A 25,581-nucleotide genomic window follows, 5' to 3' on the forward strand; every position below is an offset into this window, starting at 1 on the left:
AAAGTTTTTAGTTTATCTAATCCACTCAGTTTGGCCTCAAAAGTAATTTCCAAAAATTGTCATTTAATATTTCGATTCTAACGAGACAAAAATAAATACCGGTTTACAGATATCAAAACAAAGCAGCACTTTCAATCAATCATTACAGAAACGAGAAAATGCCCAAATTTAGAGCTTTCTTTTCCCTTTTTTCCGGCTGCCCGAGCCAGATTCCCTGCTGCTAGAACTGGCAGTTGTGACTCCGTTGTTAGCGGGGATCGAACCACTGTTCTCTATCGCCTCCAATTCAATATCATAAAATTTAGTCTTTTTTGATTTGGCGTCTAATGCACTTGTATCTTTTGCCTTCTCTTCACTTTGAAGGTGTTTTCTTTTTCGTTGCGTATCGTCTGGGGGAGCATTTTGATCGGAGTTGAATGAAGTTTCTTCTGGGTCTTCGATTTCAGGAGCATTGGGCAGGAATAGGACTCCGTCTAAATCCAGCTCATCTTCGTCGCTGTCCAGAAAAGCCCGGCTGTTTGGAGCAGTTCCAACAATGTCGATCTAAATTAAAAGGCGAATTTCGTTCAAGTTTCCGTCAAGAAATGAACTTCGCTTCACCATGAATAAAAACAACCAAGATATTATACAACGTTTTGAAAAATTCACAACGCAACCGTAAAAATGGCAACTGATACCAATTGATCTTCATCTGATTTAACAGTAGCTTAATGCTAAATTTCATTTCATATCCTAATTTTTTGGTTAAGACAGAGGCGAAGCTGCGCTTCGCAAACACAAGCGAGGAAAATGCAAAAAACAAGAGCTCTGAACAGGCAATCAGGAAAAAATTAAAAATACACCATGAGAAACAAATTTTAGCACTTCAGGTGTATCACGTTCTCACATCTGCTCCACAACCGCTTGTAATTTCACTAATACTAGCCACTAATAAAGCAGCTACAGTTTCTATCAAATTTCAAATGCTACGCAGCAAAAATTTGCCTAAAAAATTGCCTGTTGATTAGGAGTCTCATGAGCTCGGATCTGCACCATGTTCGCATGGAAGTAAACTAGTGGCCCAGCTAATGCTGGATCCACCTGTTTCAATTTTTTTCAATGAGATTCGCACCGCGACCCAGAGATAGGAGTCTCGCATACTAACCACTCAGTCACGGACACTTAATTGGAATCAAAAACAAGCCACAAACGAGCAGAGAACACATACTATGCAATTACCAATTATACAGTGAAAATTCAAAACAAGTGAACTTTTATCGGCTAGTTAGGTTAGAACAAGTATAAGGTTCGTAATAACATCGCAAGTGTAATCAAATAATATTGATACGAAAATGCGTTGTTTTCCAAAAAATGCGCAAAACTAAGATTTACGCAAAACTAAGATTTAATTTTTCGGCATAATTAGGGGATTAGCCACCTTTATCTCAGATTTGGCTAAGCAGTTTTCGAAACAAGTGAAAAAATTCCAAAAAGTTGACCTTACCTAAATGCATAAACTTTTCTCTATTAAAGCATGGGAATAGCGTGGAAGACGTCCAAGACCTTAATTTTAAGATTGAACCCCTGATATCAGATTTAGCTTAAAGTTTTCGAGAACAGTGAGCTTTAAGCACGCGAAATCTAAGCACCATTTTAGTTTGAACACAGACGAACTTGCACTTCGCATACAGAAGCAAAAATATTACCGATAACGCTACTGGGAAAAACTGAATGAATAAAACTTAGAGACCTCATAATTTCTTAAGGGACGCACACCAATTATGACTCATTAGCAGTACCAATCAATTTAAAAAAAATTTACCAACTAACATTCCTCAATTTATAGAGCAGTCTATGGTGCAGTAAGCTATGGTACAGTAAGCTCAATTATGGCAAGTAAGCTTCCTTCAACCAATTTGGAACGATTTCTATGACGGATTAAATCTCCGCTTACGCGTTAATAGCGCGAAACATATCGCGCGTTGATTGTCCCAAAATAGCCATTTTAAAACTCCTATAACTTCACGAAAAATGATCACAGGTGAAATATTTTTCCAAATCTAAGCTCAGGACAACAATGCCTTTTGAATGATATAAAAAAAAATTCCGTCAAAAATGGCTAGTCAAAAAATCGAAATTTGTCTGAAGAACCACACACACTTTACCACACACACTTTACGAACCCCCCCCCCCCGAGCACAAATATTCCATTAATTTCGTTACGAAAGTCGGAAAAATAATATTCTGTGTTAAAATACTTAGCATTGATTGTACCTAATAGCTGGTTATTGATCAAAATTAACACTTTCAAAATGAACACATTTTATCGCAACAATATTTGCGACTTAGGTTGGAAAAAAAGATAGCTCATTCTATAACACAAGCATTGCTGTGTAATTAACTAGTAACCTCAGAATCAATAGGTTAGTTTTTTAAAGCAAAAAGAATAAGTTTACAAAAAACGGGAAAAATTCAAAAATTGGCCATACTTTTTTCAAAACGCAGGGCATAGCCGCTTGCGCAGGGAAAATTGGCATAACTGACTGTATCTATTTCGGTTAAAAGGCAATCACCTTTATTTCTTCAATTTATGCTAAAATTTTATTTCCTAAATGCAATTTAAAAAGACTTATGCTTTCATTAGTTTTTTAATGTCAATTTGAACACGTGAACATATTTGAACACGTGAACAACAACTTTTCGTTCATACAAATTAAGGAACAAACTACTTTCAGACATCTTTCATTCGTAGAATAGAAGAAAATCCAATTTTAGCTGATATCTTAAATCATAAATAATGAGTATTGATGAACTTTGAATGCATCCTCACTTCTTCGTCCTCGTGTGCATGATGGGCGTCTTCGGGGAGAGATCTGTCCTCGTCCTCCAGATCGAACTCGCTCTCCCTTTCCTCATATTCTACATTCTCCTCTAACTCCCTGAAGTCAGGAGCAAATGCACTCCAGTTCTCCACTTGGGCCTAAACAAACACTCATACACATATCTCATTCATAATTATACACTCGGAAAGTTATTAATCGGTTATTTTTTGATAATTTGCACTCGGAAAGTTATTAATCGGTTATTTTTTCATAATTTGCACTCGGAAAGTTATTAATCGGTTATTTTTTCATAATTTGCACTCGGAAAGTTATTAATCGGTTATTTTTTTGATAATATGCACTCGGAAAGTTATTAATCGGTTATTTTTTTGATAATTTGCACTCGGAAAGTTATTAATCGGTTATTTTTTGATAATTTGCACTCGGAAAGTTATTAATCGGTTATTTTTTTGATAATTTGCACTCGGAAAGTTATTAATCGGTTATTTTTTGATAATTTGCACTCGGAAAGTTATTAATCGGTTATTTTTTGATAATTTGCACTCGGAAAGTTATTAATCAGTTTATTTTTTGATAATTTGCAGATTGCACTGTGCCCAATAGTTTCAACCCAATAGCGTGCTTACTTGAGCCCATATGGATACAATGCCAGCGGATATTGAGGCTATTATTGGTCGGATAGGGTGCCAGGCAACATCCAAAACTAGTTCCCCTCTGGCCCCGTACAGCACCTTCACCAGGGACCCCGAACCCGCCTTCTCCCAGATGTAGAGAGCGTGTTGTCTCATAGAAGCCGCCACTATGAACTGCGCGTCGCCACTGAACGCCACCTGCAAATTAACATCACGGGGGCTATTATCATGCGCGAAGGACTGAACGCGCGAAAATTCTCAACCAATCAATGCCATTTAAACTGTAGAAACGCTAATAAATTTTATCGCTTATTTTAATCGAGTTAATGAATAATGAACTCTGTGCTGATTGGCTGACAAGTTTTTCGCGCATTCGATCCTTTGCTTATGAAGTATTGCCGCCAAAACTGCCTTTTTTTAGATTTAGAGATCAAAATCATAAACGAAAACAAATGGATTGAAGAATACGCTGGAAGTTATTGAATGTTTTTATCATGAGATCTAGCAATTTTTTAGAGGTGTTCTACAGTGCCGAAAATTTAAACAAATTTCAACATATTAAGTGAGGCAATCAAAAACTTCACGGCGAACGTTTACAATCTTAAGTGACTTTTGAGCAAGAAATTTTGCAATTTAGACGTTTTGGCGCCAAAGCAATTGTTTCATTTGCAGTTGCAGACATTTTGGCGCCAAAATTGGAGTGATTTTCTTTCTTAATTAGCGTCAATAATTTTGCGCTCTTTCGATAATGCGTTTAAATTATTCTGAAAATTTCCGGTCTTTTTCGGCACTGTTGTACTTCGGCACTGTTGAACGACGCCTTAGAGAAGTAACAGAAGTAATTCGTATTACTTTCGGTGAATGACGAGGAGACGGGTCTGATCCAGACGGGTGCCGAACATCAAGCCGACGGGACTTCAAGCCGAATCGTAAAATTAGGGAATTCAAGCCAAAAATTTTCTCATCAAGTCATGAAATATGATTAATTTGAAAATGTTTTAGAAGAATTATTCAATTTCATGATTTTTCTTCAGTAGTTTTCATGAAATTTCAGCCTCCAAATGATGTTTAGGAAAGTTGAAAAAGAAAATACGGTTAAAAGCAATTTTCTGGTTTATAATTTATGCATTTCAAAAACCGGCTCATATTATTAACGGATGCCAATCTTAAGTGATTTATTGTCATGAATAACGCTTATTCTGGCCTACACTTGCCTAAAAATTTTTACAAGCAACGTTTTACAGATAACAGACACGCTGCGCTTCGCAAACACAAGCGAGGAAAAAGCAAAAAAAATCTCTAAACAAAGTGAAATAAGGAAAAGGTTAAGAAGACACCTTGAGAAAATTTTTTGCAAGTCTTAGGAGCAACACATTCTCACATCTGCTTCATGACCTCTTGTAATTTTACTAACACTAGCCACCAATAATGCAGCTGCAGTTTCTATCAAATTGCCAATGCGATGCAGGAAAAACTCGACCAAAAAAACTAACTATTTCAATGTTCCGGATTTGGATCTCCTACCGGTTGATTAGGATTTCCACTTCCTCGCAATCGCGCCAGTGACGCTTGGAAGAAAAACTAGTTGCCCAGCTTATGCTATATTCACGTATTTCTATATTTTGATCATATTTTGTACTGATACCGAAATGCGTAATTTTGAAATTTTCAAAAATGGACTTAACGCAAAACCCTAGTGATTTTTCTGCTTAATTAGTGGATAAGCTGAATATTTAAAGAAAAAACTACTAATTGATATTTCATCTGAATTCTTACTTTCAGATTTGGCTGGGTAGTTTTCGAAAAAAAAATTGAAAAAGATTCCAAAAAAATTGAAAAGTTGGCTTTTCCTTAATTCACATTTTTTTTCTTTTAAAGCATCTGGGAACAGACTCGTATGCAGGGAAGATTTCCACAGCCTAATTTTTAGATTAAATCCTTAATATCGGCTTTAGCTAGTAGCTTTCGAGATCAGTGGTGAAATATCTTTTTTTTTAAAAAACCGGAAAGAACTTCAAAAAATGGATTTTTCCGATGTCCATTTTGGCTTTTCTACAAAACAATTAAGGCGAAACAGATTACCACAGAAAAATCTAAGCACGGTGTTACTTTGAATGAATTATCAACCTCAGAATCAGCAAGTTAGTTTTTGAAGAAACAAAAGAAGTTTCCAAAAAACGTGCAAAGCTTCAAAAATTGCACAATTTCTAAGGCTATATTATTTCAAAACGCAGGGCATAGCTGCTTGCGCAGGAAAGATTTGCATACGACGTTTTTTCTTCCGGTTGAACTTTTATTCTCCGATTTGGCAGGGTAGTTTTTTTTTAGAAAAGTAAAAAAAATAAAAATTAACCAAAATGTCAAAAAATGGGCTTCTTTGAGGCCATTACATTTTTAATTTTTCTCACAAATTTAGGGAATAGCCGCTTGAGAAGGACAGATCCCAATGATTAGTTCTTTTGTTTAAACGTTCATCTCAGATTTATGCATTTATTATTTGAGAAAATGAACAAAATGAAAATCAAATAAGTGAAAAATCCCCCTATTGAAACTTTCGAAAGACGTAGAACGTGGTGTAAACTGAAAAGAGACTAGCAAAAAAGCAGGCAGATAGAAGAGCAGCCAGTTTTTCTAATGACACCGAATGTTCAATTAATATTTATTACAGCAATTAGTCCTCTTTTCGTTCGATTTGAGGGCAAGCACGTTGTCGAACAATTAATCGTTTCCCGCCAAAAAGTCTTCAATTTGTTTGTTTAGCTCGTTATTAAGTTCATTGTCTAAATCAGACCCGTCTCCTTGTCATTCACCTTGGGGTATTCACCTTCACCTTACTTTCTTCCATGCAGTTCTGTTGACCATGTCCTGTAGCTTCTGTATTGGTTCTGGTTCAGCCCCTCCTGTTGATGATGACGCGGAGGATGAACTGGAGATTCCACATGCGAGCACTTCTTCCAGATTGTAGACTCTGATCACTCTGTCTCCACTGGACACTATGAAGTCACTGCCACTGCGAGCGAACACTATCTGCTTGATTCCTACAACGCACAACTTCATCATCATCATCATCATCATGATTACTATCAGCATGATTATCAATATTACTAGCATTAACCGCACCTTCGGTGCTTAGAATTTTTAACAATCGATAAAAAACCGTTAACATTGGAAATGAATTCTGCATCCTTGAGTGTACTCTGACAGCACCGGGTTACAGGGTTGGTAATAAGTTTTTAAAAAAAAATTTTATTCAGTTTTTTAATTCAAATTTTTAGAAACCATTTCAAAATTAATAAAGAAACATCACATCTCGTAATCTAAAATCAATTGGGCAGAGGTAATTGGACGCAAGATTTGCAACTCCTGAGAGAGCTCTTACAGTACCCAACTACAGCGTTCGGAATTTCAGATTTTGAGAAACTTCAAAATTAAGTTTAAAAAACTTTTTTGAAAAACCAGAAAAAAAACGTCATATCTCGAAAAATAACCGAAGGAATTGAGCAATCACAATTGAATGCATTATTCACAATCACTGACAGTACTCTGACAGCCCCCAACTACAGAGGGTCAGGAACTTTAAAACTTTTTTAAAAAGTTGAATTTGAGTTTTCTGAAATTTTTTTGAAAAAAAAAAAAAAAAAAAAAACGTGATATCTGGAAAACTACAAAGACTTGAGCAGTCATTTTCAGAGGCAAGATTTGCAACCCCTGAGAGTATCCTCACCGTTTCCAACAAAAGGATTTAGATCTTCAAAATTTTTGAATATTTTTTATTATTTAACAAAAAACTTTATATATCTGTTTTTTGAAAAGTTTTGAAAAAATCATAAAAAAATGTCCTATCTCGAAAACTACAAGGATTTGAGACGTGAAATTTGCAGGCAAGATTCGCAACCCCTGAGAGTACACTGACAGCCCTCAATTACAGGGTTGAAAATTTCAAATTTTCAGAAAATCAAAATTAAGTTTTTTATAAATTTTCGAAAAATCTCGAAAATTTATCTCGTAACTAATAGGAATTGATTATACATATATGGAGGCCAGAATCTCAAAAGCTGGGAAAACTCTGACAGCATCCCACTATTGGGTTGCTTATTTCAAAGTTGATGAAATAAACTGGAAATCGAAAAAAAAAATTCTTAACCATTGCAATATACGATATAGATTAAGCGTGCAAAAACGCTTCTCTTAAACATGCAAAAATAATACGTTGAAAAAGCTGAAACATGGCGAGATAATGGAGCCCGCATTTAAATATACAATAGATTATCATTATTATTATCAGGTAAGAACCAACAGAATATTTCTGTCACTCGAATTATGATTCATGAGAAAGATATTCGTTTTCAGTTCACATCATTCAACTATTATTCTGTGATCTGAAGTGACTAAATTCTGCTGCTAAGACAAAAATCATAATTCTGCTGCTGACCAAGATGACGAAAAACAAATTTTATTTCTATGATTATTTCTACAAAGTTTCTTTCGGAAAAAACGGGCCAAAAATCATAATATGCCGCCAACACTTTGATGTCTGACATAATCTGGTAAAATTACTCGTTACAGCAAATAATGACGCTTATGTGAGGTGATGGCGGGGAGAAAAAAGCCAGCGTACCTTGTGACGAACTGGCAGATATTCTGAATGATGCCACCACTTTCAAATCCTCAGTTCTTATAACCAAAACTTTCCCCTTCGAGTTCCCAGTTATAATATGCGCCCCTCTCCTATCGAATATGGCACATACATTAGGTTCTGCTCCTGCTGAAACTGAGTCTGTGTCTAAGGGCAGGGTGGAGTGTTTTCCTGAGACAGACACGAGAACAGCCGAGTGTTTCATTGGACATACCAGGAACTGGTCTGAGTTTCTCGGGTGGAATTGGGTTGTGAGAACTATGGACGGAAATCTGTACCTAAAATGTGCATAATTTTCATCATAAAAGGTAAGAATGTACTTGGTTAATTCCACCCCCCCCCCCCCCCCTATATGCAAGTCTACATTAATATTCAACACAAATTTTATACAAAATGATGCTTTTCAACTTATCTTATGCATATGATAACTACCAAACTGCATAAATTATATTTTCCCTTTTAACTGAAATTTCAGTTTTCAATGATTTTCAATCAATTTGATTTTAGTATTTAGTGTCACTAATTGCGATTAAGACGATTATCTAAGTAGTCTGGGTGGGTTGGTGATTCCGGTAATTAAGCACCTAAGAGTATAGGTATATGAAGTTTCTATATCTACTAGGCTAATAAAAAAACTGCAAATAACATTACATTTTCCCAGTTAAGCCCAACTATTTATCTATTCTCTGCGTTGGTATAAAATAGAATCGAGCTATAAACTAGGTCACACATGAACCAGCGAAAACCGAGCAGTTAAACACATAATACTGATGAAATAATTCTGAAATTTCTATACAAAAATCAACCTAGCTTGGTGAATTTACATATTCTGCTCATTTTCGGCTGGTTTATATATGGGTTATAGTCTTTACACTCATTGAATTGCACAGAACGTATGGAGTCGTAATGCGAAATGTAACAACTCGCAAAAAAAAGACAACGCGCATTAAAAGATAACTCGCAAAAAGGCGGTGAGTATACTGCGAGTTAAAAGATAACTAGCAGTAAACTCACCGCCGCAGTCGCGTCAACGTGTTGCGAGCTTGCCAAAAGAGTATAGGACGTTACACACACAAAAATTAAATCCGATTATGGCTAGTTGTGTTTTGTTGTGAGGTGTCGCGGTACCGTATGGAAATGTGTGGTGTACTTGCTTGTGTTCACACTCAGCAGACAGAACATCATGTATGGCCACATTCATGTCACTTGCAGCAGTCAAGATCTTCTTGCCATCTCTGGACCAGCTGATACTGCTCATAGGCTACACAACAACAACAACAATAACAAACAACTCTGGCTGATTCAGTACAGTTTCATCTAACATACAGATGTAAATGTAACTGAAACAGCTAGAGTTATAGTTCATCCAAAGTAGTTTCGACTCTTAAGAATTACCATCTGTTTCTGCTAAGGTGAATTTTGCAACCGTTCGAAAACTCCCGGGTTTTCTATCAATTTTGTACTCTGGTATTACAATACATTAGGAGAGAAGCTATTTTGCCAAAAAAAATGCACCGCAGCTGAAAATTTCAGAACAAAGCTTAAAATCTCAAGGTTTTTGGCAATTTAATCATGCTTTCATAGCGCAAGTACAGAACCATGATTCTTCGTTTACGTAGACTTTTCGAGGTTATAAATTGAACACAAGCATTCGGTTCAATTTTCACTTACCTGTACATGACTCTGAATGATCTTCGATATTCCCCTGGTTAGGAAGTCCCATATGATGAGTCTCCCGTCATTACAGCCCACAGCGAACAGAGTACCCCACCTATTGAATGCACAGCAGTTTACAAACGCCACACAGTCCAGAGAACCGTCCAGCTCTTCCGGGTAAGTGTGGCCAAACGATTCCAGAAGCTCGATGTTCATTTTTGTTTGCAAATTCTAGCTGTAAATTCTTTTTATTATTTCTTGTGTGCTATTTCAGGCCAGATAAGTCAGCGTCTGTTCAGCGCACGCTCCACTTCAAGAAAATAGGATCTCTTAACGAATATGGAACTTCATTGATTTTTCACCTCACATTTTTACATATTTCAGATCTAAAATTCAATAATCGACGGATTTTTGATCTAACGAAGAAAAGTATTTAACCCAATTTTATTGATTAACAGATGGAAATTAAAAAGTTTAGTTTGTACAAATTAATTTGAAATTAGTTTTTGGTACAATTAGTAAGCTATTCTGTACTACAACAGATGAAATTATCTTTTCTTGGGTCTAACACAGCTCATTCTCCGCCAACCTAAACAACAAAAATAATTCAGTCGAGAAGCGCTGAAAAGAGATCTTAGATGAGCCGATATGATCAGTGATGAAAGAAAGGGTAACTAGCCAGGTCACTTAAAACATGATGAAAACCACTTAGTTAAAAACCACTGTGGCAACAGTCAGTTAACAATAAATTTAAAAAATCATGATGGGTTTTTGAACATTTCATAAGCACAATCCAGATTCAAGGATTTTCTTATCGTGAACCTGCTGCACTATATGAACACTTCTCCTAAATTCACCTTTTAATCGATCACCCCCCCCCCCCCCCTAAAATTGGATAATCGCAAGCGTAAACAGTAAGCGTCAACATGCAAAATGCTGAGCTTTGATAAGCCGATAAAATGTTTTTCACCAAATGAACGATCTCCGCCTTTATTTGTTTTCGGGAGAGATCGTTCAATTTGGTTCAAAAAGTATTTCTAGCTTTGTTTTCAAATAACCAACTCACATTAATGGCTTCCATTTCCCATTCCAACGCCTGTTTCCTTCTAAATCTCTGTGGCAGCCTCGCAAAGTCCATCTTCTCCTGATCTGTACTCGCAAACTGGCTAGCCAACACTTTTCTGTCCAGGGGATTCACACTGGTTGAACTGCTGGGACTAACTAGCTTTGCACTTGTTTTGGCTAAGTTGGACGTTGGACTAGAGGCTACTTTCGCTCGGAGTCTGTCGGGAAAACTAATCAGTGGAGTGCGGAAGCGAGCAAATATAACCTAGGCACATTTGAGCGAAAACTAAGGCAAAATTTAGCAAACTTGTAGTTCCAGATTTGTCTTTGGCGAGCGGTGGTGATGTGGTTACGTCTCCAACTCTCAATCGAAAGGTCGGATGCTCGAGACCCCCCATGATCCGTGCTCGTTGCTTGAGGGTGAGGCAACATTACCCAGCCCAGAAAAAAAGCCGAAACAATTTCATGTAGGTCTTAACCAGGATCACAACAACGGCTCTCCGTCAAGAGCTGAACAGCTCGTATGTTGGATCTTTCCGTTGAGGATAAATCGTCTTAATCTTTTATATACGAATGTGAATCGTATGGTTGTTTTTGAGCTTAACACATCGTGATAAAATACAGATCTTAATATGTTAAATGATTGTAGGTCTGCGGACTCACCTGATATTTCGTGATGAAATTCAGAACATTAGAGGACACGATAACATGTGCCATGCTCACTCACTACTATCTGAAAAAACCACTAACTAACTAATATAGGCGTGCGCAATCAAACTCTTTAAATTAGAACAATCTCAGTTTTGTTCCTGGTGACAAAAACTGAATTTTTCTAGACAGAGGCGAAGCGGCGCTTCACAACACTTGCGATGCAAAAAAAAATCTGATAAACGAAGTTGAAAAAATTACTTGAAAAAACTTCTGCAACCTTAAGTTGAAAAGAATTTTCGACAACAATAACTAGAAAATTGAAAATTAATTACCGAGCAGCAGCACCAAATTTTTGACTGAGCCGATACAACAAACTGACAGCTGTTGAAACATTTAAAAAAGAAAAGAAAAACATGAAAATTAACCCAAAATCAGACTTGGTAAACTTACAAATTACTGCACTTTCAGTAATAGTAAAAAAAAAACTGTTTAAATTGGAACAAAACAAATGCTCTAGAAAAGAACCCAATCAAAAACCTATCAGATAAAAAATGGCGTTCAAAAAAAAACGGAAAAGGAACCGACATAAACTAGGGCGAAAACCGATCCCGAATAAAAAATGGATATATATTTTTTAAATTACAACCTGAAACGGATTTTATATAATTACTACTCAAATTATGGTAGGTTTTTTTGAATGTTCAAGAGATTGAGCATGCAAGAAGATGAAGGAGTCCACGATATGAAATGATAAGTCCTGTTCCTAAAGTTATTTAAGGAAAAAAGTCTAGTACCCGATTGCAATACCCTTGCTTATCGCAAGGGTAATCAGTTGATTCAACTTGAACAAAGAAGTGAAGCCAAGCTTCGCAAAAAAATTGAAAAAAAAGCAAAACAAAATTTAAAATTTGTGTCTGGAATGATAACCAATTTGACGAAAACACAATAGCTAGTGTTAAATTAAAATTCATCGAGCGAATATCAATTACAATGAATATCAATGAAAAATTTTTGATATGATTACAAAGCCGACAAACATAAGCAGAAAAACAAAAGGTTGAACTCTTTTTTTGAAACGCAAGATTTTGTGAGAAAAAAAACATGACCTGGTCAGATTCTAGCCAGACAGAAATTATTCAATTGATTTTGTTTCACAACTTGTTAGCCACGAAAGAAGTGTTTTATTCTAGCCCAATTGAGAATAAAACGGGCGCGAGAGATGTTGAGGTTCCTTGATAAAGCAAAATCTATTTCCTATAGATTTCCAAAAGAAATTGTTTACGGGAGCAAAGTCTAGTTTCCGATTAAAATACACTTACTCTCGCAACAAGTGAAACAAAATTGAGATACTTAATTATTCAGATCGGCAATTTAGTTGTTATAAGCAATCAATGCGGTTCAATTGAAGGCTTGTAATATGGACGGAAAACGAAAACATTCAGACCTGTTTTTCTCAAAAATTTTTCAAAGTATGTTTTTGGCACCAATCCACGACTCGAAAATTCATACGATAACCCACTCAATCAAAAACTAGATTGTTTCAATATATTTGCCATGACGTGAAAAATCCAGCGCTGGGCTATAACTCTTCCAACTCCGGAACAATAACTGTACATTTGGGGAGCACTCAAATCTAACAAACACTTAGCAAAGAATTAAATTCGGGTTCGAACTCTCATACATCAATTTATTGTATTTGCATTTTACATTGCGTTTTCAAGCGTTTTAAATTGAAACCACGATCAAATAGCACACTATTCTCCACAATCTTTAAGTAACAATTATTCGTTCAATCTACATTTTAAAGCGCCCTTTCAATTCATTGCTTGGTATTTTACTGTTCTGTGCTCTTTTGACAGAGTGGAAAACCGATCTAGGCGATCGAAATTCTGCGTCATTGACTACTTCTTGACTATTGGGCACTATGCTTGGTCGTGATTCGAAGCCTTTTCTAAAGGAGTTCTCGCCCGGCCGTTGGCTTCGGAAATTAGTTGGCGCACGAAATTGGTCGACGAAGCTAGAGTTGCTTGCAGGCTTTCTAACAGGAGGCTGTTTAATTAAAAAATACCAAAAATCAACTCTTTTTTGTTAGAATTGTTACCATTTAGGTCAATAACAGTAATGATTACTTAAAACGAATCAACTTTCGTTTTTATTAGGAGCAAATTGAATTTCGAAATAAAAAATGCTTTGTTAACAAGGAAGAAACAGACGGATACCTCTCGGTGATTGGACCCGATTGATGAACCGGTGTTATTTTGGAAATCCAGAAAAACCTTGATCTCTTCTTTCACTTTTTCCTCGTGCCTAGCTTTGAGTATTCTGCCATATTCTTGATTTTCAGTTGGATTTCGGTCGTGCCGGTCTTTTCGGTGGCTTCTATATGCCGCGTCAGAAGCATTTTGATTATATGATTCGAGCTTTTGTCTGTACCGGTTTAATTCAACCTTGCATTCCTAAATATTCTTATTTAAATTTCATTTTTTTGAACTATCTTCTAAAACGGTCAAAACTTCAACTTAAATAATCATACTTGCAATTCTTTCTTCATCTTTGTGATTTCTTTGTCTTTATGTTCAACCTTGCTTTTGAACGAAACTTCTATTTCTGTAATTTTAGCAGACAATTTTTTGTTCAGAATCTTTTCCCTGTGCTCCATTACTTCATTCATATTTTTGATTGTTAATTGGAAGAACTCCAATAAATTTCTGTTCCTTTCATCAGTGGCAGCAAATGACTCGTTTGCAATTTTCTCCCGCCTCTCCTAATTACATCTATTTATCTCAATTCTATAAATTATATCCTATAATAATACTGTTTTCATTTAATACTGTGCCTGTTTAATTGATCTCTTTACAAATTAAGGTTTGTATAGTACTGGGAGGATCATAATAGTTTTTAACAGCCAAATAGTGTATAACACTTAATTTAAATAGGTATGCAACTCAAAAGAGCACCTAAACATCTACGACAGTGGTTCCACGCGTGCACCGGTTGTTCAATAGGTTATACCCACGCTTTAAGACTACCTATGTTTCATATGAATAAGCTAACAATGCTGCTAACTTTTGTGGAAAACATCAATCTGTAATCTGGATTCAGCTTGGCTAACGATTGCACCCGGACACTGCCCTTGTTCTTACAAGATATGCATCCATATTTCATTAGTTTTTCAGAGCACGGCTTGCAGTAAATGTGCAAGCAATTCGTTAAGTTTAACTCTGCCACACTTCTGAAGTCCAACTTAAAGCAGCCTAAACAAATAGCACGCAAAAAATCTATAGCGTCCATATTAGACCTGAAATTGTTCTGTGATTTGAGGAATCAAATACACATCAGGCTTTGCTGTTTCACTTTACAAAAAAAAATAATTTCATAAAACTTTAACTACGATCTCTGCGACAGCTGAGAAACACCAATATAAGAACATACAGAGTTTGGATTGATTATCTCATCATCGGTCATTTTATACAACGCTTTTACTGCCTTTGGGTCAACAAGCATCCGTATTTCTTCAAACGGTACCACGCTTCCTTCCACACTTTGGCGAACACTTTTCATTTTGGATCCATCTTCATCGTCAAGAGTAACAGCTAGTACACTCTTACTTTGATCAGTAATCGATATTGATTTCAGAGCTTCAGATATTTGGTGCTCCGGATGAAGATTAAAAATAATTTCAGTGTTGATATTTTTGGTTTTCATTGTCTGATTTAACTCCTTTAGAAAGGCACTTTCAGCTGCGCAAAATAATTGGGATTGTCCAGTTACAAGAGACGGCCGTATCAGGGCACAATCAAGAGAGCCCATAAAGATAAGCTCGCGAAGTTTTTTCGAATTAGTTACATTGTTGAACAAGGAAACTCTATATATCTTTGAGCAGCATAGGGCGGTATGCGTTTTCTCTAACTCCACCATCGTCTTTCTACAATTCAATGAGTAAATCAAATTTAAACAAAAAAAACGCCGTCACAATTGCCAAATACGAATATTTGAAAAAAAAAACTGTACTGTTAAAGCTGGAAACTATAAGAACATAATGCCTAATCAACCAGAAACTACCTAACTTCACCTAAGAGCTTCTGCAAATGGCTTAAAAGAACTCTTCAATCGTAAAATGATAGTTGATAATTTTAAACAGGCGTGAAACAAACTTATTTATGGTAAACTATTTATTCACAAAGTATATAAACATATGAAAGGGGTTCTGATATTAATGCAAACACATGTGAGATTACAACCCGCCCCAGAATGAAGCAAACCCAACAATCATCAAATTTAGATCCAAAAACGGCAGAAATATTACAATTTTTCCAAAACGGTGCAAAATTTTTTAGGAAATACTAGTTTCGCATTTTTTCTTGGTGCAAACTTTGGCGATTATTTAATTTATTTAACCTATTATGCTGAATATTAAATTCTGGTTGTTTTGTGCAATTTTTCTAATTTCCAAGGCTCAGATGGAAACTAAAGAAAAAACTATTGTTTACTGGGGCTATCTAAGCTGCCAGCAAAAGATATTATCAACGAAATGTGGGATAAATGAGCGGAGAGCTACCACACTGACTCATCTTTTCCTTTTCGCGTTGTTACTGACCCAAAGTGGGGATGTTGAAAAAAACCCTGGTCCTATCGAAACCATTGAAACAGTCTACGGTATCTGCTCAAAAAATTGTGCAAATCTTAAATTTGTTCATTTGAATTTTCAAAGTATTATTAGAAAACGGATGCAATTGAAAAAATTTCTTGATGATATGGGCGAAAACACAATTATAGGAATTTCCGAAACGTGGCTTAAAAAAGAAGATAGTGACAATTTATGGAATTTCCAACCTAGAACGCATGCGATGTTCAGATATGATAGGCAATCAGCGGTAAAAAAGAAAGGCGGTGGCGTTTTGTTATATATACCAGTCAAATTGGCTCCGAAATTGAGGCCTGATCTAAATTTATTTGATAAAGAAAAATATGAGTCAGTGTGGGTTGAGTGCAAATCTACATTTAACATTTCGAGTAAAGAAAAAATGTTAGTTAATTTGTGTTATAACCCAAGCAGATCAAACTTTATTGATTTTTTGGAACAATTAACGCTTAACATAGATAATGCTTTTTCAGTTTCTAATAAAATTACGCTTTTGGGTGATTATAACATAAATTATCTGGATAGCAAAGAAAAAGAAAATTTAGATTCTATAATTATCCCATATGGATTGAAGGTTTTTTGTCCAAACGATGAGACCAGAATTAGTTCCTCAACAAAAACTCATATCGACTACATAATCAGTGACTATGAAACAAACGGCATTGAGTTTTGTTTTGATACACCTTATAAAACCGACCATTTTGCTTCATTTATTTTGACGGATATAAAATGCGGCAAAATTTTACCGAGGATAATTACGACTTTCAATAAGAAAAATTATCAGAAAAATGAATTTTGCAATTCACTCTCCGCTCTTCCTTGGTATCTCTTATATCAATGTACAGACGCACAAAACATGTTCTCGACGATGACTTATTTAATTTCTTGTGCTCTACAGCAACATGCTCCTATCGAAAAAAAGTTTGTTCGTAATTTTAAACCAAAAAACGTGTTGAAAACGGAATGGTTCGATTCAGAATGTCAGCAATTGTTGACTAAGAAACAGAATTCACTCAGATCATATCGCAGTCAAAGCACAAGCGATAATTGGTCAAAGTACCAGTTTTTACGTAATCAAATGAGCAAATTGATTAGAAGTAAACAATTCGATCATTCAAAAAATTGTTTTTCACTTCTCAGCACTATCCAACAAAAATGGAAATATATTAACCAAGTTAGAGGTACATGTTCTGGCAACCATCGAATTACAGTTCTACGAAATTCCTTCAGTGAAATGATAACCCAAGACAAAAAAATTGCCAATCATTTAAATTATATTTTTTTCAAACTTAGGCGAATTTTTCGGCGCTAAAAAGCCTCCGAATTACAACAAATCTGCCTCTGAATCTGCATCTTTTCATTTTCAACACATTACAGTGAAGCAATGCTTTGATATAGTTCGAAAAATCAATGTTGGAAAACCTCTCGGACCTTGTACCGTACCTGCTTGGGCAATCATTGACGGTCAATCAGTTATAGTTCCACATTTAACTTTTGTCAAAAATACTTGCTTAGATGAGAACATTTTCCCGATCGAACTGAAAAAAGCAAACGTAACCCCTTTGTTCAAAAAAGATGACCCAATGGATGCAAAAAATTATCGGCCAATATCAATAACTTGTGCTTTTTCTAAAATTTTTGAAAAAATTTTACATGCCCAAATAACAGAACATCTTGACAAATTTCAAATAATGACACCATTTCAATTCGGATTTCGCAAAAACATTTCAACACAAGATGCTCTTGTTTATGTGACAGAAAGTATTCGAAATCAAATAGATTCAAAAAAAATCGTACATGCAGCTTTATTAGATCTGTCCAAGGCTTTTGATTCTATTTCGCATGAAGTTTTAATTGAAAAAATGCTTTCTCTCGGTTTTTCAAATGGAGCAAATGCTTTAATTGCTAGCTTCCTAAACAAACGTATTCAAAGAGTAAACGTCAATGGAATTTTTTCAGACTGGATTGAAATAAAACGAGGTGTCCCACAAGGAACGGTACTTGGTCCGTTGTTGTTCAATATTTATGTTAATGACATACAAGAGCGATTATATGAGGGTTGTACTTTAGTTCAATATGCTGACGACTGTATGGTTTTTTCCTCTTCTATAATTTCTGAGGATGCTTTGAATCGATTGCAAAAATCACTCAATAATCTAACGGAATTTTTTGCAGAGAACCAATTGAATCTGAATGCATCTAAATCGGAATTTATAACATTTTGTCAAAAAAATGATAGCAAAAATCTGGATACTGATAAACTAGTAATTAGTGGGCATTATGTAGCCAAAAAATCAGAATGCAAATATTTAGGCATAATTCTTGATTCAAGTTTATCTTTTCATGCTCAAATCAAAACAATTCTCCAAAAAATGGCCCAAGGGATTAAAACTATTGATACAATTGGACAACAACTGCCGACATTATCATTAGTTGCCTTGCTTCATTGTCTTGTTTTATCACATTTAGATTATTCAGCAATTTTTTTACAACAAATTAATGCTACTTTGATGCTATCTCTGGAGAAACAGTTGAACTGGGCGCTAAAAAGAACATATTTCAGATCGAATTTTAAATCTTCTTCCCTTCTTCGCATTAGCAAATCGTTCATTGGAATCGAGAAAAGAATTGAGTTAAAGTGTATAACATACTTATACCAATATCTTACAAACAAAAAGAAGGCTTTTGAAAATACACTGAGACTACCGACTGCCAATTATAGGCTCAACGAAAGAACGAAACAAATTATTTTTGACAAACATTGTTCGACTGCTTCTCTACAAAAATCATTTTTTCATTTGACTTCTAAAAAGTGGAATTCACTGCCCATAATTTTGCGCAATTTAGAAAAATCGAAAACAGAATTCAAGAAAAAATTGAAAGAATTTTACGTGAGTGAATTGAGAAACAATCCTATATGTACTAATACAAATACGTGGCGTGATTACCGTTTTTGCTAGTTCTATATTTTTTAATTCAGTTTAATTTTTCACACATTGCTTGAAAGAGAAACTGTATATACTCTGTATATACGTTGTATAATTGGACTATCTGTAAAATTGTTTGTAAAGTTTTATTACCAGCTTGTTCCTAATTCTTAAATCTTTAATTTTCTATAGTATCCGAAACTTCATATACTTTAATCAACCAATTTCCGAACTGTAACCGATTTTGTTTTTTTTTTGTTTTGTTTATTGCTTGTTTTCTGATGTTTTGTTTTTGTTTGATGTAACCAATGAATTTATAACCAATTTTATTATTTACACTTTGCTACACTGATGCCTCGGCTTTTTATTGTATAGTAATTCAAGTGTTCTTTCTTCTTCTTCTTCTATGAGAATTTAAAATTGTCAATTCAAACGCTTTCGCCAATTTTGTGCATCGTCAGGACTATCTTAAAAAGCTTATAGAAAAGGATGAAACAATGTCAGACGTAATGAAAATATCAAATTAACAAAATTCACTATCAAAGTCGAATAACTGTTATTACGTAATAAATTACACCATTAATTTTCAGTTTCTTTAAACTTCTGATTAGTTTTCCTGGAACATGTCAATTTCGTTTTATTTAATTTTATTTAACTTTTTATTTAGCTATGTTCATACATTTCAATGGTAATCAGAAGGTCAAAAGTATCATAGTAACCGAGGTTACAGTCATGAGTCCCTTCATCATGTATTCCAGTCAAAATCCTTGGAAATTTTAGATATGGAAGTGATAATGATAAAAGAAGATGACAAGTGTTTAAGTCCTTTTCAATTAAAACCGATACGGGTTACGTTTCTTCAATAACACGCAACTCGACACGAGATAATATAATATATGTAACATTCGCCCGGAAGATACATATCGACGGAAAACAAAACTAAGTCTTAAGACGACTGGCTAACGTCTAAACAGAGCTTTGCATGCTTTTCACCGTCTCTACCAAGCCAGTACTTTTCGGTGGTCTTTTCCAACATCGGGTCGACAAAAACGTTACTGCTTTCGGCTTCGGTCAAAACACCCAAATTAACTAAATTACATGCAGAAATAGTGAGCTCATGGCTGGGTCTCAGTATCCCCAGACCACGAGGTCACTCCTAAAAACAGGGCTAATACTATTTATTATATTACTATTGTTTTTGTTCAGTAGATAAAAATCATCATCTCCATCGAAGATGGATCAACCTTTTCCCCCAACTCCTAGCTTCTCATCCTTATCAAAATGAATCTAGATGTTAATTAAATTCAAATCAGGACATGACAAGAAGTCAAAAGTCTATATAACAGGCTAAAAGTTTCAGTCCCGAAACCCTTCCGGATTCTTGAATCCACTGAATCAAGCTCGCTAATCTTGACTTCTTCTTAATCCGGAAGGCTGTCCTCCACCCTTCACCGTTGTCTGCAACGGCCTTGCAACTATTGTAGCGACACAATAGTTGCAACTCGCAGTGTTCACTGCTATTCCTGTGTGCCAGTCGGTCATGTCTGGAGGTTTGACCTTGAGAAACACGCAATTTTGGAGTGAAGTTTTAATTTTAAAAATTTCGAAAGGAGCCTGTCATGCTCAGTTTTCTCGAACCAACTGAAAACAAAAAGTGAAAAATCAGAACGTCCGAATTAACAATTGCGGGAAACTATTCAAGAAAAAGGCAGGAAATTGCTATTCGCAATTCCTCGATACGAAATAATAAGAGAGTAGAGCTGTCTTATCCCGAAAACAGGAGAATAGAACACAGACTTGAGAAAGGACGATTATTCGAACGGAACAGAGTGAACGTTCAATGGAAGAGAGGACAACTCGAGTGTCCCGGTGGTTCATACATGTGCCAGTCGGTCATATTTGGAAGTTTGACCTTGAGAGAAGAAAAAAACACTTGATTTTGGAGTGAAATTTAATTTTTCAAAATTTCGAATGGAACCTGTCATGCACGATTTTCTCGCGAGAACTGAAAATCAGAAAAAGAGATCAGAACAATTTCAGAACAATTGAGTAACAATCGCGGGAAAGTTGCTAGAAAAATCGGTGGGAAATTGCTATTCGCAATTTCGAAAGCAATAATAACCTAGAGTAGAGCTGTCCCATCTGAAACAGAGACGAGAGCATTCCCACGAGTTGGATTATTACGATTGGAATACTATTATTGACTGGACCAGAGTGAACCTTCGGTGGAAAGGTGGACAGCTAGAGTGTCCCAATGGTTCACGAGAACTTGCAGTCTAGAGTAAAAACTTGTTCTTGTTGTTAAAACTGACTGACATTAAACTCATTTTAGTTACTTTGTTGACTCTTGAGTTGTTTACCGACTTATTTACTTCCTGGTTCTTGAGCGTGCTACAATGTGAGTACTTAATTTAAATTCCTAGAGTGTGTTTTATAATTGTGATGTTGAGGTAAGGCGAGTTTTAGGTTGATCCATCTGAAATGGATCAAAGTTCCACTGTCTAATAAAAAGTAACTTAACGGATTGTTCCAACCCGGTTTTTAACGGCGTTCATGTATTTTGGGTATCTAGAGACCTAAGTATGGGGACGTTTCTAATTCTAGAGTGGGGGGATATTTTAGTAGTAGCCTTTAAGCTGTAACGGGTCGTAGTCTCATGTCACAAGCGAACCGAACTGGCTCCGACCGTTCTTGAGGTAGAAAAACACAAGAGATAGTGTCCCTGACCCTTGAGCCAGTGGTTATAGGGCCTATTTTTCTTAAGCCTCATGTGTGACTGCAGTAGACGAATGTTACATAGTGTTTTTATGGCGCTCCTGGGTGTTTACGACATCAAGACTACGGAGTCGAACCCACTTGAGACAGCTTCGGGCTGAATGCCCATTCTAGAGTACCGGCGGTACGGTTCGACAGGAACGTGCAAACCTTCCGGTTGTACCGTGATAGCTTTTTAAGAAAACTCGAGAAAATTTCCTGGTACGCTCTCCGAACGAGGCTTAGCTAACCGAGTAAAGGGGGGCAACTAGGGAGACAAAAACACGAGCAAAAAGACAAAAAGCAAAACAAAAACCAAAAAAGAATAGAAAAAGGAACAAAAACCATAAAACGAAAAAAGACAGTGACTTTGACACCAGATTAGTTGGATCAAACCTTTATATTAATTAAATAGTATACCCATACTGTTTTACAAGTTCGATCGTTTCGATCAACCTAGCAATTTAAACCAGTAAACTGAATAAAGTGCCCGAAGTGGGGCGTTGTCAAGGGTTTTCAGATAGCTTGGAACTTAGCTGGACCAATAGGAGACTTGACTGGAAGAGGTGACCAGCCGAGTGGGAAAGTGGTTCAGGAACACTTGAGCTGAACCAATAGGAGACTTGACTGGAAGTGGTGACCAGCCGAGTGGGAAAGTGGTTCAGGGACACTTGAGCTGAACCAATAGGAGACTGGACTGGAACAGGTGACCAGTCGAGTGGGAAAGCAGCCAAGAAGGATTTGGCAATTCTCGAGTTCTCAAGTTGGGCAGAACGGGTATCGTTAGAATCCACATTACATTATAGGAGATAAGTGTAAAATTGGATAAGCGAAATCCCCCAGTTTTGAGGAACGTTTTTACTTGAGCAGGCCTGGAAACAGGTCTACGGTTTTCTCTTGAGAGGTTTAGCACCCGGCGCTTAAAGTAATTTTTAGGCTTAAGAAGGGGGGCTAGAAAGGGGGGAGGTTAGAAGGGGGACTGGTTAAGTTAGAGGTTGGCGGTTGTAAATTGTAAAAAGGGGGAAATTAGAGTAACTAATTAGTCGACATCGTTGACTTAGTTACATTAGAAATCAACACGCGTTGGTAATATTAGGTGGAGATCCAAAATTCAACTCGAGTTAAGACTGGTACGCTGGTTGGTTTGGTAGGGGGGACCGGATATAGACAGCTTTTGTGATACCCCATAAGATCACTAGTGGGGGGAGGAAAACGCGTGGCAATTAGGTACCAGACATTTTTTTTTTTAGACGAAAGGTAGACATTGGTCACCTTTGAATTTCAGGTGGGCTCATTTTTCTGTTTTTATTATTTTTCGTACTTAGATTTTTGTTGCATTTTAGTGAGGATTTGTGTTTGGTTTTATACGAACAGGTGATCACAAGATACCTGCGCACCTACATTGAAATAGAAACAACCAAAAAGAAGAGGGGGGTCAGCATTTGGCTTTTAAGAGAGGGTTTTTGGGAAAATTTTACTAGAGCTTGAGTGGTGGTACAAGGTACGGTGATTCAAGAAGACCCTACAACGAGGAAGACACTCCGTGACGAGTATTGGGACAAGACCGAAGAAGTCTTGGGACAGAGCAGTCTTGGGATAGTGGTCTTGGGACAGGGTCTTGGGACAGTGGTCTTGGGACAGGGTCTTGGGACAGTGGTCTTGGGACAGGGTCTTGGGACAGTGGTCTTGGGACAGTGGTCTTGGGACAGGGTCTTGGGACAGGGTCTTGGGACAGTGGTCTTGGGACAGGGTCTTGGGACAGTGGTCTTGGGACAGTGGTCTTGGGACGGGGTCTTGGGACAGGGTCTTGGGACAGGGTCTTGGGACAGTGGTCTTGGGACAGGGTCTTGGGACAGGGGTCTTGGGACAGGGGTCTTGGGACAGGGTCTTGGGACAGTGGTCTTGGGACAGTGGTCTTGGGACACTAGTCTTGGGACACTAGTCTTGGGACACCAGCCTTGGGACACTGGTCTTGGGACACTACCCTTGGGACACTAGTCTTGGGACAGTAGTCTTGGGACACTAGCCTTGGGACACTAGTCTTGGGACAGTAGTCTTGGGACACTAGCCTTGGGACACTGGTCTTGGGACACTACCCTTGGGACAGTAGTCTTGGGACACTAGCCTTGGGACACTAGTCTTGGGACAGTAGTCTTGGGACACTAGCCTTGGGACACTGGTCTTGGGACACTGCCCTTGGGACACTAGTCTTGGGACAGTAGTCTTGGGACACTAGTCTTGGGACAGTAGTCTTGGAACAGTGGCCTTGGTACAAGGGTCTTAGGACACTAGCGGAGAGTACTGTGATAGTGACGAATAGTCTTGGGACGGTATAAAAATTGAAGTAGAATCACAACAAGGGTGTCTTAAGACAGAATAAGACAAATCGAAATAGGTACGGTTAAGACCAAATTAAGGAAAGTTTTTCGGAGGTTTTAGAAAGAGAATTGGATAAGGTTTTTAACACGTAGTACAGAATTTGTTACCAAAAAAAAAAAAGAAAAAAATAAATTTTTTTTTACCCTTAGAATAGAATCGTGTATATAATAAAATTGTAAATAGGAGCAGTTGTAAATAGAAATAATGAGGCGGAGTAGGGTACCGGTGCTCGAAAAAAGGTCAAGTGGATCAAACACGAAATATAATTCATCGCTGCGCGGAACGACATCAACGGGCCCAAAGATAACGAAGACGAACTTTTCAGTTAACATGGTCAGCACAAGGAGTACAGCGGAGAACAGGGCGAAAGAGGGCACGGAAGGGGAGCGAGTAGAACCCACCATCGAGATTGATCTAGAGACACCCGATCAAAGTGTGGATGAAACAAGGAAGATGGCGACAGAGTCAACTCCAATGCCCAATGCAGAGGAACCGAACCAGAAACCCATAGAGTTCTCACCGATAGATGACGCGGAAGATGCAATAGGCAACACCGAAGAAACGGTGAAAGGAGACTCTCAAGTAAAGAGGACATCTTTTACGGAAAAATTGGGAATAATGTTCGGAATAAAAACAAAAGAAAACGTGACTGAAGAACCAAAAGCAGAAAGAGCACGAACATTTGGGACAGTGAGCACGAAGACCTCAGAAGCCAATCCAAGAGAGGAACAAGCTAAAGCAGAGGCTACGGCCGAAGAGAGACCGACAGCTGACCATGAAGAGACTACCATTGAGCTGGGTGACTTGTTGGCGAAATTAAATCAGATTGACAAAAGACTTAAGCACAGTGAAGAAGACAGAGAGGTGATAAAAAAGGAGATAAGATACAACAAGCACGAGTTTCTAGACAGTTATTTTAACCTAGCTAAGGCAACAGATGAGAGACTCAAAGAAATGTCAGATAAGGTAGAAGCCACCAATGAAGAACGAGAAAAGAACATCAAAACAGACATGCAACAGTTGAAGAACCGATATGATGATGTCAACAGCCAATTAGGGAGCCTGGAAAGGAGAATGGACACAATGAGCAAGAGTCAAGCCGAGAGTTCGTGTGCAATACAGGCGAAGTTGGATGCAATCTTGAGAGGTTCCACTCCACAAGAAAGACCGGCAGCGGATCGTACGCAAAGCACCAGAGTTGACTTTGTAGAACCACAAAGGAACAAACGGCAATCGACACCGTTGCCCTTAACCAGGGATGCGATAAGCATAGCACCAACAGCTGCGAAAACAATAATGAAGAATGGAACGTCGAATACAACGACTGCTCCGGGAGATTCAACAGCTAACAGCAACACAGGACCGGATGCTATGACATGGGCCAGCACTTGGGAGATGATGAACAGGACTCTAGAGG

General features: G+C 37.1%; 3 protein-coding genes across 3 annotated transcripts; all 3 read right to left on the reverse strand.

Moving 5' to 3' along the window:
- Window positions 1-62: 62 nt before the first annotated feature.
- Window positions 63-10,139, reverse strand: LOC134840644 (retinoblastoma-binding protein 5-like). Its single transcript, XM_063856599.1, has 7 exons — window positions 9,762-10,139; window positions 9,245-9,351; window positions 8,073-8,368; window positions 6,290-6,492; window positions 3,449-3,652; window positions 2,810-2,959; window positions 63-543 (listed from the first exon to the last, which is right to left on the reverse strand). The coding sequence occupies exons 1-7, from the start codon at window positions 9,960-9,962 to the stop codon at window positions 169-171; spliced, it is 1,536 nt and encodes a 511-aa protein (XP_063712669.1). The 5' UTR covers window positions 9,963-10,139; the 3' UTR covers window positions 63-168.
- Window positions 10,140-10,219: 80 nt separating this feature from the next.
- Window positions 10,220-11,583, reverse strand: LOC134840645 (uncharacterized). The gene is made up of 3 exons (XM_063856600.1): window positions 11,475-11,583; window positions 10,813-11,076; window positions 10,220-10,335 (listed from the first exon to the last, which is right to left on the reverse strand). Exons 1-3 carry the CDS (start codon window positions 11,526-11,528, stop codon window positions 10,321-10,323), a joined length of 333 nt encoding a protein of 110 aa, XP_063712670.1. The 5' UTR covers window positions 11,529-11,583; the 3' UTR covers window positions 10,220-10,320.
- Window positions 11,584-12,864: 1,281 nt separating this feature from the next.
- LOC134840647 (uncharacterized) lies at window positions 12,865-14,760 on the reverse strand. The gene is made up of 4 exons (XM_063856601.1): window positions 14,529-14,760; window positions 13,996-14,226; window positions 13,682-13,918; window positions 12,865-13,511 (listed from the first exon to the last, which is right to left on the reverse strand). Exons 1-4 carry the CDS (start codon window positions 14,751-14,753, stop codon window positions 13,257-13,259), a joined length of 948 nt encoding a protein of 315 aa, XP_063712671.1. The 5' UTR covers window positions 14,754-14,760; the 3' UTR covers window positions 12,865-13,256.
- Window positions 14,761-25,581: the final 10,821 nt, after the last annotated feature.

This window comes from Symsagittifera roscoffensis, chromosome 2 (genome assembly GCF_963678635.1).
Source record: "Symsagittifera roscoffensis chromosome 2, txSymRosc1.1, whole genome shotgun sequence".
Lineage (NCBI taxonomy): Eukaryota > Metazoa > Xenacoelomorpha > Acoela > Convolutidae > Symsagittifera > Symsagittifera roscoffensis.

Coding starts and splice junctions, on each gene's coding strand:
- LOC134840645 (XM_063856600.1), bottom strand. CDS start 11,528: ATGGCACATGTTATCGTGTCCTCTAATGTTCTGAATTTCATCACGAAA. Junction 11,077..11,474: donor ATTTCATCACGAAATATCAG/GTGAGTCCGCAG, acceptor AAATGTGCCTAG/GTTATATTTGCTCGCTTCCG.
- LOC134840647 (XM_063856601.1), bottom strand. CDS start 14,753: ATGGACGCTATAGATTTTTTGCGTGCTATTTGTTTAGGCTGCTTTAAG. Junction 13,919..13,995: donor AGATGAAGAAAGAATTGCAA/GTATGATTATTT, acceptor AAGAATATTTAG/GAATGCAAGGTTGAATTAAA. Junction 13,512..13,681: donor TCGGGTCCAATCACCGAGAG/GTATCCGTCTGT, acceptor TTAATTAAACAG/CCTCCTGTTAGAAAGCCTGC.
- LOC134840644 (XM_063856599.1), bottom strand. CDS start 9,962: ATGAACATCGAGCTTCTGGAATCGTTTGGCCACACTTACCCGGAAGAG. Junction 9,352..9,761: donor TCATTCAGAGTCATGTACAG/GTAAGTGAAAAT, acceptor GTTGTTGTGTAG/CCTATGAGCAGTATCAGCTG. Junction 3,653..6,289: donor ACAGAACTGCATGGAAGAAA/GTAAGGTGAAGG, acceptor GTTAATTTGCAG/GTGGCGTTCAGTGGCGACGC.